The following is a 21,313-nucleotide window of genomic DNA, read 5'->3' as shown; positions in this document are numbered from 1 at the left end:
ACTGATTGTGTCTTCCTCAGACTATTCCGGTTCAGCTGTGTGCCGCAGTTTTATCTGATCGACATGTTTCCTGCATGTCTGCCCATTCTTGAGCTTAACGATAAACACTCTGTTACCCTCCTTGGCGGTAATTGTACCGGCGATCCACTTGGGACCTTGACCATAATTTAGTACATACACAGGATCATTGATAGAAATGCCGCGTGACACAGCAGCGCGATCATGATACCCTTGCTGACTTTGACGTCAGCATTCAACACGATTATTTAATTCAGGGTGGACAAGAGAGAGCCTGGTCTTGAGACCTCTCTTCATCAATAGTTCAGCAGGGGAGACCCCGGTAAGCATATGGAGTCTTGTCCTGTAACTAAGCAATATGCATGACAAGCGAGTTTGCAATGAACCTTGAGTTACATGTTTCATACTTTGCTTGATGGTTTGGACAGCACGCTCTGCTTGTCCATTGGATGCGGGTTTGAATGGTGCTGAACTCACATGTTTGATATAAGAACATAAGAACATAAGAATTAGGAACAGGAGTAGGCCATTTAGCCCCTCGGGCCTGCTCCGCCATTCAACAAGATCATGGCTGATCTGGCCGTGGACTCAGCTCCACTTACCCGCCCGCTCCCCGTAACCCTTAATTCCCTTATTGGTTAAAAATCTATCTATCTGTGATTTGAATACATTCAATGAGCTAGCCTCAACTGCTTCCTTGGGCAGAGAATTTCACAGATTCACAACCCTCTGGGAGAAGAAATTCCTTCTCAACTCTGTTTTAAATTGGCTCCCCCGTATTTTGAGGCTGTGCCCCCTCGTTCTAGTCTCCCCGACCAGTGAAAACAACCTCTCTGCCTCGATCTTGTCTATCCCTTTCATTATTTTAAATGTTTCTATAAGATCACCCCTCATCCTTCTGAACTCCAACGAGTAAAGACCCAGTCTGCTCAATCTATCATCATAAGATAACCCTCTCAACTCCAGAATCAGCCAAGTGAATCGTCTCTGTACCCCCTCCAAAGCTAGTATATCCTTCCTTAAGTAAGGTGACCAAAACTGCACGCAATACTCCAGGTGCGGCCTCACCAATACCCTATACAGTTGCATCAGGACCTCCCTGCTTTTGTACTCCATCCCGCTCGCAATGAAGGCCAACATTCCATTCGCCTTCCTGATTACCTGCTGCACCTGCAAACTAACTTTTTGGGATTCATGCACAAGGACCCCCAGGTCCCTCTGCACCGCAACATGTTGTAATTTCTCCCCATTCAAATAATATTCCCTTTTACTGTTTTTTTTTTGAGTTTCATGAACTCTTGAACCTCCATACTGGTGAAGCAAGATCCATTGTCGCTTACAACGTCAGGCAGACCATGCATAGCAAACATGACACGAAAGCTCTCAATGGTAGCTGTGGATGTACTGGATGACATGATTGCACACTCTATCTGTTATGTCTTGAATAAAGAGTCAGACTAGATACTGCAAGCTCAAAGTAAGGTGTGACCATAGTCCTTTATTACAGATCTCAGAGTGCCTCTCCAGCCTGTGAGGCCTCCTTATATACAGGTGCTCCCAAGGGATTGTGGGATCCCTTGGGACTCCAGGGATAAGCCCTCTTGTGGTTAGACATGGTATTTACAGGTTTACATACATAACAACACTTCCCCCCCCCCACCGCCCCCCAAAGTCAATAGTGTAACTATTTATAATATGAGTCGATATGGGGCCTTCCTTTCTCTGGTTGATCGTCTCGGTGCAAATGCCGGTTTTGGTGAGTCAAATATAACTGTATCTTACCCTGCTATACATGACTGTAACTGGATATGACCTGTAACCACAAGCATACTTTACCACCAGGGGTGCACTTGCAGGAGACACTGCATACCTGTTCCACACAGGTATATAAAGGCAGGTCTCAGGTAAGTGTGGCACTCAAGAGCTGTGAAATAAAGGTGCAGGTCCAGAGTGACCTTGACTTCAGCATGTGCCTCGTGTAAGTCTGTACTGCAGGGTCAGGACTTTACAGTGACGACGAGTTACGGGATCACAGAATCCACAGAATGGCAACCAATGGCTCAGATGAGAAATACAATTCTGGAGACAATTGGGAGGACTTTATAGAAAGGCTCCAGCAAAGCTTTGTAACCAAAGACTGGTTGGGCGACGATAAGGCAGACAAGAGAAGAGCCCATCTCTTGACCAGCTGTGGCTCGAAAACATACGCCTCAATGAAGGACCTGCTGGCACCCGAGAAACCAGCAAGCAAGTTGTTTGAGGAGTTGAGCACACTGGTGAGAGACCACCTGAAGTCAGGAGCAGCCTACACATGGCCAGACACAGGTTCGACAACTGCAGATGCTGTGTGGGCCAGAGCATACCCGACTTTGTGGCGGAACTTCGGAGGCTGGCTAGTTTATTTGAGTTCTCCGATGAACTAAGGAGAAGTACTGAGAGACTTTTTTATTGAAGGAATAGGTCACGTAGGCATATTCCGAAAGCTTATAGAGACCAAGAACTTGACCCTAGAGGCAGCAGCACTGGCAGCACAGACATTCTTGGCAGGAGAAGAAGAAATGAGGTTGATCTATATTGCGGGTACGACAACTAACGAAACATCGGAACAAGGGGTTCACAGCGTGAAATGAGCCACTACCACCACACACAGACAAAGGCAGGAGAGCAGGCCTTCAACAGCAGGCAATGGCGCCAGAAGCCATCAAGGGCCACATGAATGGCCGTTCACACCTCATCAACCCACAATGCGAGCAATCAACTACAGACTGAGAGAAGCTCAAGAGAGATCAGCCAGATGCAGCTCATCCTTCGGAAACAATGGAAGCGGTCTGTGCTGGAGATGTGGGGAAAGGCACTCAACAAAGGGTGTCGATTTCAGCATGCTGTTTGCAGAAACTGCAACTATACAGGGCATCTGGCTCGCATGTGCAGAAAAACAGCAGCATGGCTGGTATACGAATCGTAAGGGTCGGAAAGCAGATCAGAAGACGGTGGGGACAGTGCCCGGGATGCCGAGGTACAGCGGGTTAACACGATCAATGTCCACTGTTCTTACAACAAGATGCCTCCAATAATGATGAGGGTCCTACTCAACGGGATACACGTCAACATGGAACTGGACACAGGAGCTAATCAATCTCTCATGAGCGTCCAACAATTTGAACAGCTGTGGCCGCACAAAAGCAACAGACCAAAACTCACAAAGATCGACACCAAACTAAGGACCTATACCAAAGAAATCGTCCCAGTCCTTGGCAGCGCCATGCTCTCAGTCACACACAAAGGGATGGTGAACCGACTTCCCCTGTGGATTGTCCCCAGAGATTTCCCAGAACTGTTGGGGAGAAGCTGGCTGGCAAAACTACATTGGAAATGGGATGATGTTCACGCCATGTCGCTAGAGGAATGGACCTCCTGCTCAACAGTTCTAAGTCACTTTGAACAACTCTTTCAGCCAGGTGTGGGCATCTTCAAAGGGGCTGAAGTTAGACCGGTCCATCACAAGGCTAGAGCTGTGCCTTATGTGATGAGGGAAAAGATTGAACACGAACTGGACCGGCTTCTGTGGGAAGGCATTATCTCACCCGTGGAATTTAGCCACCGGGCAAGTCCCATCGTCCCCGTCATGAAGCCTGATGGATCCATATGAATCTGTGGGGATTACAAGTCTACCATAAACAGAGTCTCCCTACAGGACCAATACCCGCTGCCCAGAGCGGAGGACCTATTTGCCACATTGGCTGGAGGAAATCTTTTCTCGAAACTAGATCCCACATCTGCGTATATGACGCAAGAACTGACCGAAGAGTCTAAGCTACTCACCACTATCAACACACATCGAGGTCTTTTCATGTACAATCGATGCCCATTTGGCATCAGGTCGGCAGCTGCTATATTCCAGCGCAACAAGGAGAGTCTGCTCAAGTCCATCCCGGGGACGGTTGTGTTTCAAGATGACATACTCATCACGGGCAGGGACACCGACTCCCATCTCCGCAATTTGGAGGAAGTACTAAGTCGATTGGATCGGGTAGGCCTAAGAGTTAAGAAATCCAAGTATCTGTTTCTCGCGCTCGAGGTCGAATTTTTGGACAGAAGGATTGCTGCTGATGGAATCCGCCCAACAGAATCCAAAACCGAAGCAATTCGTCTGGCACCCAGGCCCTGAAATGTCTCGGAACTGCGCGCCTTTCTCGGGCTACTCAATTACTTTGGGAACTTTATGCAGAACTTGAGCACGCTGCTGGAGCCTCTCCACATGCTACTCAGAAAGGGGTGCGATTGGTTTTGGGGGGACGCCCAAGAACGCGCCTTCAATAAGGCACGCAACCTTCTATGTTCCAACAGTGTTTTAGCCTTTTTTGACCCAGGTAAAAAGCTAGTTCTTACATGTGATGCGTCAGCGTATGGGGTCGGGTGCGTTTTACAGCATGTCAATGATGCGGGTAAATTACAACCCATTGCTTATGCCTCCAGGTCACTTTCGAGGGCAGAGCGCGGGTACGGTATGGTTGAGAAGGAAGCGCTCGCATGAGTGTATGGCGTCCCTGCTATCCGAGTGCAAGGCAATAAACGCCAATGCCTCGGCGCGCATCCAGCGGTGGGCACTCATGCTGGCATCTTACGACTACACAATAAGGCACAGAGCATGCACAGATAACTGTGCCGACACGCTTAGCAGGCTACCCCTGGCGACCACGGAAGGGTCCGACGAACAGGACTGTGAGATGGTCATAGCAATCAATGCCTTTGAATCCACAGGTTCGCCCATGACGGCTCGCCAAATCAGAGCCTGGACGACCAGCGACCCCACGTTATCCTTAGTCAAAAGATGTGTTTAACTGGTGACTGGGCAGAGGTTCGCGATGCCTGTATGCCTGCCCCGAGGAGATCAAACCTTTCCATAGGCGCATGCATGAACTCTCACTACAGGCAGACTGCCTGATGTGGGGCAGCTGAGTAGTTATGCCCTTGCGAGGCAGAAAGGCATTTGTCCGGGAGCTCCACCGCGAGCACCCGGGGATCGTCGTTATAAAGGCCGTAGCCAGATCCCACGTCTGGTGGCCTGGCATTGACGCGGACTTGGAGCTCTGCGTCCGGCGGTGCACCATTTGTGCCCAACTCAGTAATGCCCCCAGGGAGGCCCCCCTAAGCCCTCGGCCCTGGCCCACCAAACCGTGGTCGCGTGTGCATGTAGACTATGCGGGCCCATTCATGGGCAAAATGTTCCTCGTAATCGTCGATACATTTTCAAAGTGGATCGAGTGCACCATTTTAAACTCGAGCACCACCTCCACCAATGTGGAGAGCCTTAGAACCATGTTTGCAACGCACGGAATCCCTGACATATTGGTCAGTAATAATGGTCCGTGCTTCACCAGCGCAGAATTTCAAGATTTTATCGTTGACCACGGCATAAATCACATTAAGACGGCACCATTCAAGCCGGCCTCCAATGGCCAGGTGGAGCGAGCAGTGCAAATCGTTAAACAAGGCATGCTAAAAAACCAAGGTCCCACGAGCAGAGCCGCCTGTCGCGACTGCTGCTGGCATACAGATCTCGTCCGCATTCGTTGACTGCGGTTCCCCCCGCGCAACTATTGATGAAACGGACCTTAAAGACCAGGCTCTCGTTAATCCTCCTAGACATGCATGAAATTGTTGAGGCTAAGCTTCAAAAGCTAACTGAGTACCATGACCGAAATTCGAGGGGGAGGTGGAATGAGATAGGGGACAAAGTGTTTGTGCTAAACTATGGCAGGGGTCCCAAATAGCTTGCAGGAATAGTAACAGGCAAGGAAGGAAACAGGCTACTGGTTGTACAAATGGACAATGGCCAAACCTGCCGGAGGCATGTAGACCAAGTAAAAAGTAGATTCACCAACAACACTGCAGAACCAGAGGCAGACTACAATGTGGAACTCACACCACACCTGGTGGACAGACAGAGGGAACAACCTGAGGAAAGGACAGTCTCAACAGACAGCCCAGGCGAGATACCAGCAATCATACTGAACGAAATAGACAGCCCAGGCGAGATACCTGCAATCACACCAAAAGAAAAACAGGCACCAAGGCAAACAACTGAACCACAACGAAGACGCTCCACGCGAGAGCGTAGACCACCTGAGAGACTGAATCTATAAAGACAATAAGACCTTGGGGGAGGGTGATGTCATGTATCTCACACCACTGTATATAACTGTATCTTACCATGCTGTACATGACTGAAACTAGATATGACCTGTAACCACGAGCATACTTTACCACCAGGGGTGCACTTGCAGGAGACACTGCATACCTGTTCCACACAGGTATATAAAGGCAGGTCTCAGGCAAGTGTGGCACTTGAGAGCTGTGAAATAAAGGTGCAGGTCCAGAGTGACCTTGACTTCAGCATATACCTCGTGTAAGTCTGTACTGCAGGGTCAGGACTTTACAGTTTGTTGGGCCTTCGCTGGGCTGCTGCGCAGCTGGCCTTGCTGGGCTGCTGGGGCTGGTGAGTCCTGCTGGGCTGCTGCGGGTGATGGGTTCTGCTTCGTGGTCACTCGCTGGGTCGGTTGCTACTTGTGTGTGTGTTGGAGGGTCGAAAAAGGATGACTCTATAGGGTTGTTCTGGATAGTCTGCAAATCTAAGTTTGGTTTGGTCCAAGTGTTTTCTGTAGGTGAGTCCATTTGAGAGTTTGACCACAAACATCCATCTCCCCTCTTTGGCCAAAACAGTGCCAGGAAGCCACTTGGGACCTTGTCCATAGTTCAACACAAATACAGAATCATTTATCTCAATTTCGCGTGACACATTTGGCCGATCATGATATGTATTCTGTTAAAGCCGCCTGCTCTCTACCTGTTTGTGTAGATCAGGGTGGACTAATGAGAGCCTTGTCTTAAGTGCCCTTTTCATGAGCAGTTCAGTGGGAGGGACCTCAGTGAGTGAGTGGGGTCTTGTGTGGTAACTGAGCAGGACTCGGGATAAGCAAGTCTGCAGTGAGCCTTCAGCTACCCTTTTCAAGTTCTGCCTGATTGTTTGAAGTGCTCGTTCTGCCTGACCATTGGATGCTGGTTTAAACGGGGCAGATGTGACATGTTTGATCCCATTGCGGGTCACGAACTCCTTGAACTCGGCACTGTAAAGCATGGCCCATTGTCACTTACAAGGACATCAAGCAGGCCGTGCGTGGCAAACATGGCCCTTAGGCTTTCAAAGGTGGCAGCAGACGTGCTTGCCAACATTATCACACATTCAATCCATTTGGAGTACGCATCTACAACCACTAAGAACATTTTTCCCAAGAATGGGCCTGCATAGTTGACATGGACCCTGGACCACGGTTTGGAGGACCAGGACCATAAACTTAGTGGCACCTCCCTGGGTGCATTGCTTAACTGTGAACATGTATTACATTTGTGCACGCTGGACTCTAAGTCTGCATCGATACCGGGCCAACACACGTGGGATCTGGCTATCGCTTTTATCATTACATGCCTGCGTGGGTGCTGTGGAGATCACTAATGAAAATGTCCCTGCCCCTTTTTGGCACCACTACCCGATTACCCCATAGGAGGCAGCCTGCCTGTATAGACATTTCATCTTTGCGCCGCTGGTACGGCTGTATTTCTTTCTGCATCTCTAACGGGACACTAGACCAACTCCCGTGGAGCACACAGTTTTTTACTAAGGATACTAAGGGGTCCTGGCTCATCCAGGTTCTAAACTGTCGGGCAGTAACAGGTGATTGCTCACTCTCAAATGCTTCCATTACCATAACTAAATCTGCGGACTGTGCTATTTCCACCCCTGTGGTGGGCAATGGCAGACTGCTGAGAGCATCGGCGCAGTTTTCTGTGCCTGGCCTGTGGCGGATGGCATAGTTGTATGTGGACAATGTGAGTGCCCATCTCTTTGCTTTCAGAAAAGAGGGATATAAGTGGCTTATGGTCGGTTTCCAATTTAAATTTGAGCCCGAACAGATATCGATGCATTTTCTTTACCCCGTAATACTGTCGGCCCTCTCGGCCTTAGACAGACTTCTGGATGATAAGCAATCGGTTGCAATTTCCCAAATTCATTGGCTTGTTGCAATACACACCCGATCCCGTATGACGATGCATCACATGCTAGTACCAAACGCTTACATGGATCGTACAACACAAGCAGTTTGTTTGAACATAACAGCTTCCTAGCTTTCTCAAAGGTATTTTCTTGGCTTTTACCCCATACCCGTTCATCTCCTTCATGCAGTAAAGAGTGCAGGGGTTCTAACAATGTGCTAAGACCCAGTAAGAAGTTACTAAAATATTTCAGGAGTCCTAGAAACGACCGCAGCTCCGTCACGTTCTGTGGTCTCGGTGCATTCTCGATTGCCTCCATCTTCGACTCGGTGGGCCTGATGCCGTTCGCCATGATTCTTCTCCCCAGGAACTCGACTTCAGGCACCAGGAAAATGCACTTCGAGCATTTTAGCCTGAGCCCCACACGATTAAGCTGACTAAGAACCTCCTCCAGGTTCTGCAGATGCTCGACGGTGTCCCGACCTGTAACCAAGATGTCGTCCTGGAAGACCACGGTGCGCGGGACCAACTTCAGCAAGCTTTCCATGTTCCTCTGGAATATCATCGATCGAATCCCAAACGTGCATCTGTTGTAAATGAAGAGACCTTTGTGCGTGTTGATGCAGGTGAGACCTTTCAATGATTCCTCCAGCTCCTGCGTCATGTAGGCTGAGGTCAAGTCCAGCTTCGTTAACATTTTTCCTCCTGCCAGCGTCGCAAATCGGTCATCTGCCTTCGGTAACGGGTATTGATCCTGCAGTGAGAAACTATTGATAGTTACTTTGTAATCACCACAGATTCTGACGGTGCCATCTCCCTTGAGGACTGGAACAATAGGACTGGCCCATCCGTTGAATTCGATCGGCGAAATGATGCCCTCTCGTTGCAGCCGGTCCAGCTCGATCTCCACCCTCTCTCTCATCATGTAAGGTACCGCTCTCACTTTGTGATGGATGGGTCGCGTCTCCGGAATCAAATGGATCTGCACTTTTGCTCCTTGGAACTTCCTGTTGCCTGGTTCGAACAGTGAGGGGAACTTGTTTAGGACCTGGACACATGAAGTGTCGTCAACGGACGAAAGCGCTCGGACATCGTCCCAGTTCCAGTGTATCTTTCCCAGCCAGCTCCTGCCGAACAGCATGGGGCCATCGCCCGGTACCACCCAGAGTGGTAACTTGTGCACCACTCCATCGTAGGAGACCTTTACGGTAGCACTGCCGATTACGGGAATCAGTTCCTTTGTATACGTTCTCAGTTTAGTACGAATGGGAGTCAGGACTGGCCTTGAGGCCTTGCTGCACCACAACTTATCGAAAGTCTTTTTGCTTATTATGGACTGGCTTGCGCCTGTGTCCAGCTCCATGGACACCAGGAGTCCATCTAATTTAACCTTCAGCATTATCGGGGGACACTTTGTGGTAAATGTGTGCACCCCATATACCTTTGGCTCCTCGGTCTGAGGCTCTGGTTCGTCATGGTCCACCGTGAATCTGTCCTCTTCTTCAACATGGTGGTTTGCAGGATTAGCAGGGTTTGCAGCTCGCCTGCACATACGTTGGAGGTGTCCCATTGTTCCACAGCCCTTGCAAACGTATCCTTTGAAGCGGCATGAATGGAAACGATGATCACCCCCGCAGCGCCAACAAGGTGTTAATGGCCTTGTATTCACCACCCTTGATGGTGGACTCTGAGTCATCTGCAGATGTGCAGCTGCAGGCATGTAAGCCCTGCCCTGTACATTTTGATTCGAAAACAACATTACTTTGTTCACAGTACTTGCAGCAGCACTCGTGTGCTGAGAGATTTATTTGGTATTGTCACTGGTGGCAATGAACGCCTGGGCTAGCGCTATGGCTTTACACAAGGTTGGGGTCTCGACAGTCAAAAGTTTGCGAAGTATTACTTCATGGCCAATGCCAAGTACAAAGAAGTCCCTGAGCATGTGCTCCAAGTGTCCTTCAAATTCGCAATGTTCAGCATGGCGTCTTAGCTTGGCGATGTAGCTCGCCACTTCCTGGCCTTCAGACCTCTTGTACATGTAGAGCCGATACTTCGAATCAGAACGCTTTCCTTCGGGTTTCGATGCTCCTGGACCAGTATGCACAACTCATCGTATGACTTGTCTGTGGGTTTCGCTGCAGCGAGAAAATTTTTCAGGAGACCATACGTTGGTGCCCCGCAAACAGTGAAGAGGATCGCCCTTCATTTAGCAGCATTCGCTTCTCCTTCCAGCTCATTGGCCACGAAGTATAGATCATAGAAACATAGAAACATAGAAAATAGGTGCAGGAGTAGGCCATTTGGCCCTTCTAGCCTGCACCGCCATTCAATAAGTTCATGGCTGAACATGCAACTTCAGAACCCCATTCCTGCTTTCTCGCCATACCCCTTGATTCCCCTAGTAGTAAGGACTTCATCTAACTCCTTTTTGAATATATTTAGTGAATTGGCCTCAACAACTTTCTGTGGTACAGAATTCCACAGGTTCACCACTCTCTGGGTGAAGAGGTTTCTCCTCATCTCGGTCCTAAATGGCTTACCCCTTATCCTTAGACTGTGACCCCTGGTTCTGGACTTCCCCAACATTGGGAACATTCTTCCTGCATCTAACCTGTCTGAACCCATCAGAATTTTAAACGTTTCTATGAGGTCCCCTCTCATTCTTCTGAACTCCAGTGGATACAAGCCCAGTTGATCCAGTCTTTCTTGATAGGTCAGTCCCGCCATCCTGGGAATCAGTCTGGTGAACCTTCGCTGCACTCCCTCAATAGCAAGAATGTCCTTCCTCAAGTTAGGAGACCAAAACTGTACACAATATTCCAGGTGTGACCTCACCAAGGCCCTGTACAACTGTAGCAACACCTCCCTGCCCCTGTACTCAAATCCCCTCGCTATGAAGACCAACATGCCATTTGCTTTCTTAACCGCCTGCTGTACCTGCATGCCAACCTTCAATGACTGATGTACCATGACACCCAGGTCTCGTTGCACCTCCCCTTTTCCTAATCTGTCACCATTCAGATAATAGTCCGTCTCTCTGTTTTTACCACCAAAGTGGATAACCTCACATTTATCCACATTATACTTCATCTGCCATGCATTTGCCCACTCACCTAACTTATCCAAGTCACTCTGCAGCCTCATAGCATCCTCCTCGCAGCTCACACTGCCACCTAACTTAGTGTCATCCGCAAATTTGGAGATACTACATTTAATCCCCTCGTCTAAATCATTAATGTACATTGTAAACAGCTGGGGCCCCAGCACCAGAACCTTGCGGTGCCCCACTAGTCACTGCCTGCCATTCTGAAAAGTACCCATTTACTCCTACTCTTTGCTTCCAGTCTGACAACCAGTTCTCAATCCATGTCAGCACACTACCCCCAATCACATGTGCTTTAACTTTTCACATTAATCTCTTGTGTGGGACCTTGTCGAAAGCCTTCTGAAAGTCCAAATATACCACATCAACTGGTTCTCCCTTGTCCACTCTACTGGAAACATCCTCAAAAAATTCCAGAAGAGTTGTCAAGCATGATTTCCCTTTCACAAATCCATGCTGACTTGGACCTATCATGTCACCTCTTTCCAAATGCGCTGCTATGACATCCTTAATAATTGATTCCATCATTTTACCCACGAATGAGGTCAGGCTGACTGGTCTATAATTCCCTGTTTTCTCTCTCCCTCCTTTTTTAAAAAGTGGGGTTACATTGGCTACCCTCCACTCGATAGGAACTGATCCAGAGTCAATGGAATGTTGGAAAATGACTGTCAATGCATCCGCTATTTCCAAGGCCACCACCTTAAGTACTCTGGGATGCAGTCCATCAGGCCCTGGGGATTTATCGGCCTTCAATCCCATCAATTTCCCCAACACAATTTCCCGACTAATAAGGATTTCCCTCAGTTCCTCCTCCTTACTAGACCCTCTGACCCCTTTTATATCCGGAAGGTTGTTTGTGTCCTCCTTAGTGAATACCGAACCAAAGTACTTGTTCAATTGGTCTGCCATTTCTTTGTTCCCCATTACGACGTCCCCTGATTCTGACTGCAGGGGACCTATGTTTGTCTTTACTAACCTTTTTCTCTTTACATATCTATAGAAACTTTTGCAATCCGTCTTAATGTTCCCTGCAAGCTTCCTCTCATACTCCATTTTCCCTGCCCTAATCAAACCCTTTGTCCTCCTCTGCTGAGTTCTAAATTTCTCCCAGTCCCCGGGTTCGCTGCTATTTCTGGCCAATTTGTATGCCACTTCCTTGGCTTTAATACTATCCCTTGATAGCCACGGTTGAGCCACCTTCCCTTTTTTATTTTTACGCCAGACAGGAATGTACAATTGTTGTAGTTCATCCATGCGGTCGCTAAATGTCTGCCATTGCCCATCCACAGTCAACCCCTTAAGTATCATTCGCCAATCTATCCTAGCCAATTCACGCCTCATACCTTCAAAGTTACCCTTCTTTAAGTTCTGGACCATGGTCTCTGAATTAACTGTTTCATTCTCCATCCTAATGCAGAATTCCACCATATTATGGTCACTCTTCCCCAAGGGGCCTCGCACAACGAGATTGCTAATTAATCCTCTCTCATTACACAACACCCAGTCTAAGATGGCCTCCCCCCTAGTTGGTTCCTCGACATATTGGTCTTGAAAACCATCCCTTATGCACTCCAGGAAATCCTCCTCCACTGTATTGCTTCCAGTTTGGTTAGCCCAATCTATGTGCCTATTAAAGTCACCCATTATAACTGCTGCACCTTTATTGCATGCACCACTAATTTCCTGTTTGATGCCCTCCCCAACATCACTACTACTCGCTCCACGAAGGTTTCCAATCATCTCCCTCCGAAAATTTCTCCAGGTTCTCTGCATTGTTGCAGTGGGGTTTGTCATTTGTATCTCGTCGCCAGTTGTTATGTCTTGAATAAAGAGTCAGACTAGATTCTGCAAGCTCAAAATAAGGTGTGACCGTAGTCCTTCATTACGGATCTCAGAGTGCCTCTCCAGCCTGTGAGGCCTCCTTATTTACAGGTGCTCCCAAGGTTTACATACATAACACTATCCACTTGGAATAAACATCCACCACAACTAAGAACATCTTTCCCAGGAAGGGACCTGCAAAGTCAATGTGGATCCTGGACCATGGTTTAGATGGCCATGACCACAGACTCAGTGGCGATTCTGCTGGTGCATTACTGAGCTGCATGCAAGTGTTGCACTGATACACACAAGATTCCAGATCAGAGTCAATTCCAGGCCACCATACATGAGACCTGGCAATGACTTTCATCATGACAATACCGGGATGCGTGCTATGTAGATCATGCACAAATTTCTCTCTGCCTTTCTTGGGCATAACAACACGATTACCCCACAGTATACAATCTGATTGAATGGATAGTTCGTCTTTGCAACAAATGTAAGGTATTGTCTCCTTACACATTTGCTTGGATATGGCAGACCAATCACCTTTAAGGATACGTTTCACAACTGATAATATCGGGTCCTGGCTGATCCAGGTCTTAACTTGTTGGGCCGTGACAGGGGTTCCTTCACTTTCAAAAGCATTCATGACAAACAGTAGGTCTGCAGGTTGTGGCATTTCTACCTCCGGTGTGGGCAACGGCAAACAGCTCAATGCATTGGCACAATTCTCAGTGCCAGGCCTATGGTGAATGACATAATCATAGGCAGATAATGTCAGCGCCTACCTCTGGATGCGGGATGATGCATTAGTATTGATACCTTTGTTTTCCGAAAACAATAAAATGAGTGGCTTGTGATCTGTTTCCAGTTCAAACTGAAGACCAAACAGGTACTGATGCATCTTTTTAACCGCATACACACAGGCTAGTGCTTCTTTCTCTACCATGCTGTAGGCTATTTCCGCCTTTGACAAACATTTTGAAGCATATGCAACAGGTTGTAATTAGCTTGTTGGAGCACGCAACCGACTCCATATGACGAAGCATCACAGGCCAATACTAGACGCTTACATGGATCATAATGTACCAGCAGCTTGTTAAGCAAAGCAGATTAGTAGCTTTCTCAAATGCTCTATCTTGAGACGCACCCCAAATCCAGTTGTCGCCTTTTCTTAGCAGCATGTGCAGTGGCTCTAATAAGGTGCTCAACCTAGGTAGGAAATTACCGAAGTAGTTGAGTAGACCAAGGAACGAACGCAGCTCCGTCACATTCTGAGGCTTGGGTACATTCTTGATGACCTTGGTTTTTGAGTCTGTAGGCCTGATACCATCAGCAGCAATTTTCATCCCCAGGAATCAGACTTCCGGTGCCATGAAGATGCACTTTGAGCATTTCAGTCTGAGTCCCACTTTGACCAGATGATGTGGAACCTCTTCCAGGTTGTTCAGATGTTCGGCAGAGTCACGACCTGTGAGAAGTATGTCATCTTGGAACACGACGGTTCTGGAGACAGACTTCAGTAGACTCTCCATGTTCCTCTGAAATATGGCCGCAGCCGAGCGAATTCCAAAAGGGCACCAGTTGTAGATAAACAGTCATATATGAGTGTTGATGCACATAAATTTCTTTGACGTGTCGACCAGCTCCTGTGTCATATAGGCCGACGTCAGTTTTGTGAACGACTTTCCCCCGGCTAGAATTGCAAACAGGTAATCAGCCTTCGGTAATGGGTATTGATTCTGTTTCGAAACTCGGTTGATCGTAACCTTGTAGTCTTCACAAATCCTGACAGTACCATCACTTTTTAATGGGAATAATGGGGTTGGCCCATTCATTAAATTCGACCGGTGATATGATCCCTTCACGCTGGAGTCTGTCCAGTTCGATTTCGACCCTCTCCCTCATCATATTTGGCACTGCCCAAACTTTATGATGGACGTTTCTTGCATCCTAGTCCACATGGATCTGCACCTTGGCTCCCGTGAAATTGCCGATGCCTGGTTCAAACAGCGAGGGGAACTTGCTCAGCACTTGAGCACATGAAGTATCATCCTCCAACGACAACGCTTTGATCTCGTTCCAGTTCCATTTGATTTTTTCTAACCAGTTCCTGCCGAACAGCGTTGGACCACTGCCTGGAACAATCTATAACGGTAAAGCGTGAACCGCACCATCATACGACACCTTGATTACTGCACTGCCAATCACCGTTATGAGTTCTTTAGTGTACATATGCAACTTGGCATTGACTGGACTCAGCTTAGGCCTCACAGCCTTAGTATCCCTCAGCCTGTCGAATGTCGTTATTGATTGACTCGCACCTGTGTCTAATTCCAATAATACCGTCACACCATTAAGTTTTACATTAATCATTATCGGTTGGCTCTTTGTTAGGAACGAATACAGTCCATACACTTCCTCCACTGGTATCTCGGATTGTATATCCGGATTCGCGCTAGACTGGTCATCATCCTCCACGTGGTGTGTCACAGCACGCTTGCTCAGTTGCGGACACATACATTGGCAATGCCCCACTCTCGAACAGCCTTTACAAATATACTGTTTAAACCAACACTGATGATGCCGATGATTTCCCCCACAACGCCAACACGGTGATAGCGGATTCATTCCCATTGGCGGACTTTGAGCAGCCACAGGTTTCGTGTATGCAGTCGGGTAGGCCCTGCCATATACAGCTTTGCCAAACGACGATACTATCTTGTTTACGGTACTTGCCGATTTCCGATTTTTCAATGATATCTGCTTTAAGTTTTTGTCTGTTGTCATGCATGATTGGGCAATTGTGATAGCCTTGCTCAAATCCAGCATCTCCGCCGCCAGTAGCTTACGCAGGATCACCTCGTGGTTGTTGCCGATTACAAAGTAGTCCCGCAGCATGTCTGCCAACGCAGTTTCGAATGGTCCAGCTCGACGTCTTATGTCGGCAACGAATTCCGATACATCCTAGCCCTCAGAACGAAAGTGCGTATAGAATCGATATCTTGAGATGATGCTGCCTTCATCTGGTTTGAGATGGTCATGATGACAATGTTCCATAGTCCCTCTCCATTGGACTTAAGGGCGAGAGGAGATTCTTTGAGTCCATAGATTTTCGGACCGCAAACCGTGAGGAGGACCGCCCAGCGCTGAACTGCGTCTGCCTCTTTCTCCATTTTGTGGGCCACGAAGTACTGGTTCAAGCAGGTTACAAAGTCTGCCCAATCGTCTCGCTCTACGAATCGCTCCAAAATTCCAATTGTGCTCATTTTTGCATGCGAAGGTTCTTGTTAACTCGTCGCCAAATGTTTTGTATGCAATAACTCAATAGACTGAATGCTGTAAACTCCGAACAAGTACAAACTGGCTCTCCTTTATTAGGGCCCAAAGTGCTTACATTACAAGGTGGCTGGCCTTTTATACCTGGGCCGCACACATGTGCACACAGCCCAGTGACCTCAGACAGTGGTGCCACCTGGTGGCGAGTAAAACCAAGCATACATACATGACAATAATGACCAGATAATCGGCATTTGTGATGTTGATTGAGGGATAAATATTGGCCAGGACACTGGGGATAACTTCCCTGCTCTTCTTCGAAAAAGTGCCATGGGATCTTTTATATCCACCTGAGAGAGCAAACGGGGCCTTAGTTTAACATCTCATCTGAAATACGGCACCTCCGACAGTGTGGCACTCCCTCAGCACTGCACTTCAGCCTAGATTTATGTGCTCAGACCTGGAGTGGAACCTGAACCCACAGCCTTCTGACTCAGAGGTGAGTGTGCTACCCACTGAGCCATGGCTGACACACAAAGTTACAGCGATGTGCTGATGACACGCAGCACTACCTCTCCGCCACCCCTTTCGATCCCTCCACTGCCTGTGTGCTGTCAGGCATCCATTCTTTGATGATCCACATTTTCCTCCAGCTCAGCATTAGGAAGACCAAAGCTATTACCTTCTGCCCCCTATCACAAGTTCAATGTCCTTGTCGCCAACACCACATCGCTTCACGGCCTCATAAGAACGTAAGGAATAGGAGCAGGAGTTGGCCATTTGGCCCTTCGAGTCTAATCCGCCATTCAATAAGATCATGGCTGATCTGATCATGGACTCAGCTCCACTTCCGTGCCCGCTCCCCATAACCCTTTATTCCCTCATTGCTCAAAAATCTGTCTATCTCCGCCTTAAATATATTCAATGTCCCAGCCTCCACAGCTCTCTGGGGCAGAGAATTCCACAGATTTACAACCCTTTGAGGGAAGAAATTCCTCCTCATCTCAGTTCTAAATGGGCGACTCCTTATTCTGAAATGACGCCCCCTAGTTCAAGATTCCCCCACAAGTGGAAACACCCTCTCTACATCCACCGTGTCGAGCCCCTTCAGTATCTTATATGTTTCAATAAGATCACCTCTCATTCTTCTAAACTCCAACATTTATAGGTCCAACCTACTGAACCTTTCTTCATAAATCAATCTCCTCATCTCCGGAATCAACCGAGTGAACCTTCTCTGAACAGCCTCCAATGCAAGTATATCCTTCCTTAAATACGGAGACCAAAACTCTGAGCAGTACTCGAGGTGTGGCCTCACCAATACCCTGTACAGTTGTAGCAGGACTTCTCTGCTTTTATACTCTATCCCCCTTGCAATAAAGGCCAACATTCCATTTGCCTTCCTGATTACTGGCTGTACCTGCATACTAACTTTTTGTGTTTCATACACAAGGACCCCCAGGTCCCTCTGTACTGCAGCATTTTGTAATCTCTCTCCATTTAAATAATAATTTGCTTTTTTATTTTTCCTGGCAAAGTGGATAACTTCACATTTTCCCACATTGTACTCCATCTGCCAAATATTTGCCCACTCACTTAGCCTGTCTATATCTCCTTGCAGATTCTTTGTGTCCTCCTCACAACTTACTTTCTCATCCATCTTTGTATCATTCGAAAACTTGGCTACATTACACTCGGTCCCTTAGTCCAAGTCATTAATATAGATTGTAAATAGTTGAGGACCCAGCACCGCTCCCTGTGGCACCCGACTAGTTACCATTTGCCAACCGGAAAATGATCCATTTATCCCGACTCTCTGTTTTCTGTTAGTTAGCCAATCCTCTCACCATGCTAATATATTACCCCCAACCCCGTGAACTTTTATCTTGGGCAATAACCTTTTATGCGGCACCTTATCGAATGCCTTCTGGAAATCCAAATACACCACATCCACTGGTTTCCCCCTATCCACCCTGCTCGTTACATCCTCAAAGAATTCCAGAAAATTTGTCAAACATGATTTCCCTTTCATAAAACCATGCTGACTCTGCTTGACTCCATTATGATTTTCCAAATGTTCTGCAACTGCTTCCTTAATAATGGACTCCGGAATTTCCCAACAGAGGCTAAACTAACTGGTCTATAGTTTCCTGCTTTCTGTATCCCTCCTATTCTAAATAGGGGCATTACATTTGTGGTTTACCAATCTGCTGGGACCGCCCCAGAATCTAGGGAATTTTGGCAGATTACAACCAATGCATCCACTATCTCTGCAGCCACTTCTTTTAAGGCCCTAGGATGTAAGTCATCAGGTCCAGGGGACTTGTCCATCTTTAGTCCCATTATTTCACTGAGTACTTTTTCTTTAGTGACAGTGATTGTATTAAGTTCCTCTCTCCCAATAGACCCTTGATTATCAATTTTTGGGATGCTTTTAGAAACATAGAAAATATGTGCAGGAGTAGGCCATTCGGCCCCTCGAGCCTGCACCACCATTCAATAAGATCACGGCTGATCATTCACCTCAGTACCCCTTTCCTGCTTTCTCTCCATACCCCTTGATCCCTTCAGCCGTAAGGGCCATATCTAACTCCCTCTTGAATATATCTAATGAACTGGCATCAACAACTCTCTGCGGCAGGGAATTCCACAGGTTAACAACTCTCTGAGTGAAGAAGTTTCCCCTTATCTCGATCCGAAATGGCTTACCCCTTATCCTTAAGATTGTGACCCCTGGTTCTGGACTCGCCCAACATCGGGAACATTCTTCCTGCATCTAACCTGTCCAATCCTGTCAGAATTTTATATGTTTCTATGAGATCCCCTCTCATTCTTCGAAATTCCAGTGAATACAGGTCCAGTTGATCCAGTCTCTCCTCATATGTCAGACCAGCCATCCCAGGAATCAGGCTGGTGCACCTTCGCTGCATTCCCTCAATAGCAAGAACGTCCTTCCTCAGATTAGGAGACCAAAACTGAACACAATATTCCAGGTGAGGTCTCACCAAGGCCCTGTACAACTGCAGTAAGACCTCCCTGTTCCTAAACTCAAATCCCCGAGCTATGAAGGTCAACACGCCATTTGCCTTCTTCACCGCCTGCTGTACCTGCATGCCAACTTTCAATGACTGATGAACCATGACACCCAGGTCTCGTTGCACCTCCCCTTTTCCTAATCTGCCGCCATCAGATAATATTCTGCCTTCATGTTTTTGCCACCAAAGTGGATAACCTCACATTTATCCACATTACACTGCATCTGCCATGCATTTGCCCACTCACCTAACCTGTCCAAGTCACCCTGCAGCCTCTTAGCATCCTCCTCACAGCTCACACTGCCACCCAGCTTAGTGTCATCTGCAAACTACACTCAATTCCTTCATTTAAATCGATGATGTATATTGTAAATAGCTGGTGTCCCAGCACTGAGCCCTCTGGAACCCCACTAGTCACTGCCTGCCATTCTGAAAAGGACCCGTTTATCCCGACTCTCTGCTTCCTGTCTGCCAACCAGTTCTCTATCCATGTCAATACATTACCCCCAATACCATGTGCTTTAATTTTGCACACCAATCTCGTGTGGGACCTTGTCAAAAGCCTTTTGAAAGTCCAAATATACCACATCCACTGGTTCTCCCTTGTCCACTCTACTAGTTACATCCCCAAAAAATTCTAGAAGGTTTGTCAAGCATGATTTCCTTTTCATAAATCCACTTTGACTTGGACCAATCCTGTCACTGCTTTCCAAATGTGCTGCTATTTTATCTTTAATAATTGATTCCAACATTTTCCCTACTACTGATGTCAGGATAACAGGTCTATAATTCCCCATTTTCTCTCTCCCTCCTTTTTTAAAAAGTGGTGTTACATTAGCTATCCTCCAGTCCATAGGAACTGATCCAGAGTCAATAGACTGTTGGAAAATGATCACCAATGCATCCACTATTTTTAAGGCCACTTCCTTCAGTACTCTGGGATGCAGACTATCAGGCCCTGGGGATTTATCAGCCTTCAATCCCATCAATTTCCCTAACACAATTTCCTGACTAATAAGGATTTCCTTCAGTTCCTCCTTCTCGCTAGACCCTCGGTCCCCTAGTATTTCCAGAAGGTTATTTGTGTCTTCCTTCGTGAAGACAGAACCAAAGTATTTGTTCAATTGGTCTGCCATTTCTTTGTTCCCCATTATAAATTCACCTGATTCTGACGGCAGGGGACCTATGTTTGTCTTCACTAATCTTTTTCTCTTCACATATCTATAGAAGCTTTTGCAGTCAGCTTTTATGTTCCCAGCAAACTTCCTCTCATACTCTATTTTCCCACTCATAATTAAACCCTTTGTCCTCCTCTGCTGAATTCTAAATTTCTCCCAGTTCTCAGGTTTGCTGCTTTTTCTGGCCAATTTATATGCCTCTTCCTTGGATTTAACACTATCCCTAATTTCCCTTGTTAGCCACGGTTGAACCACCTTCCCAGTTTTATTTTTACTCCAGACAGTGTTTTCTACTGTGAAGACCGATAAAAATATTTGTTCAGAGCCTCTGCCATTTCCCTGTTCCCCATGATTAATTCCCCAGTCTCATCCTGCAGGGGACCAACATTTACTTTAGCCACCCTCTTCCTTTTTATGTACCTGTCTGTTTTTATATTTCTTGCTGGCGCAGGGGCAGGAGTGGAGTGATCGGGGGCAGGCTGATAACACCCCTGAATGTGAACTCGATAGATAGCACAGCTGATATCTCTCATAACAAACGTCGGACCAACGTTCTGACTGATGTCAGTGAACAGTGGGGGACATATCTGCCCCATCGTGTCTTTCAGAACCCTTGTACCAAGATCAAAATGCTGCCCTGGGCTCTGAGAGTTCTGGTGCATAGCATCCTTTGTACTAAAGCCCCTGAAGGGGCGTGCTCCTTACCTTGACACAGGTCAGCCAGTAGTGCACCTCAGTGAAAGAGCTGAAGGATGTAATGTCGTACATCACGATCACCCCATCGGCCTTCCTGAAGAACTGCTTGGTCACACTGCGGAACC

The 21,313-nt window shown here is 47.4% G+C and overlaps 1 protein-coding gene across 1 annotated transcript in view; it reads right to left on the bottom strand.

Moving 5' to 3' along the window:
• The window catches only part of LOC139227745 (uncharacterized), a 244,833-nt gene that overhangs the window by 11,944 nt on the left and 211,576 nt on the right, over nt 1-21,313 (bottom strand). The window contains exon 44 of the mRNA XM_070858741.1: nt 21,198-21,312. Within this exon, the coding sequence (XP_070714842.1) occupies nt 21,198-21,312 (115 nt within the window). The remainder of the gene's footprint in view (nt 1-21,197; nt 21,313) is intronic.

The sequence above is a fragment of the Pristiophorus japonicus genome, chromosome 17 (genome assembly GCF_044704955.1).
Source record: "Pristiophorus japonicus isolate sPriJap1 chromosome 17, sPriJap1.hap1, whole genome shotgun sequence".
NCBI lineage: Eukaryota > Metazoa > Chordata > Chondrichthyes > Pristiophoridae > Pristiophorus > Pristiophorus japonicus.
Note: the sequence above shows the minus strand (reverse complement) of the source record. Positions and strands in the feature narration are given on the sequence as shown.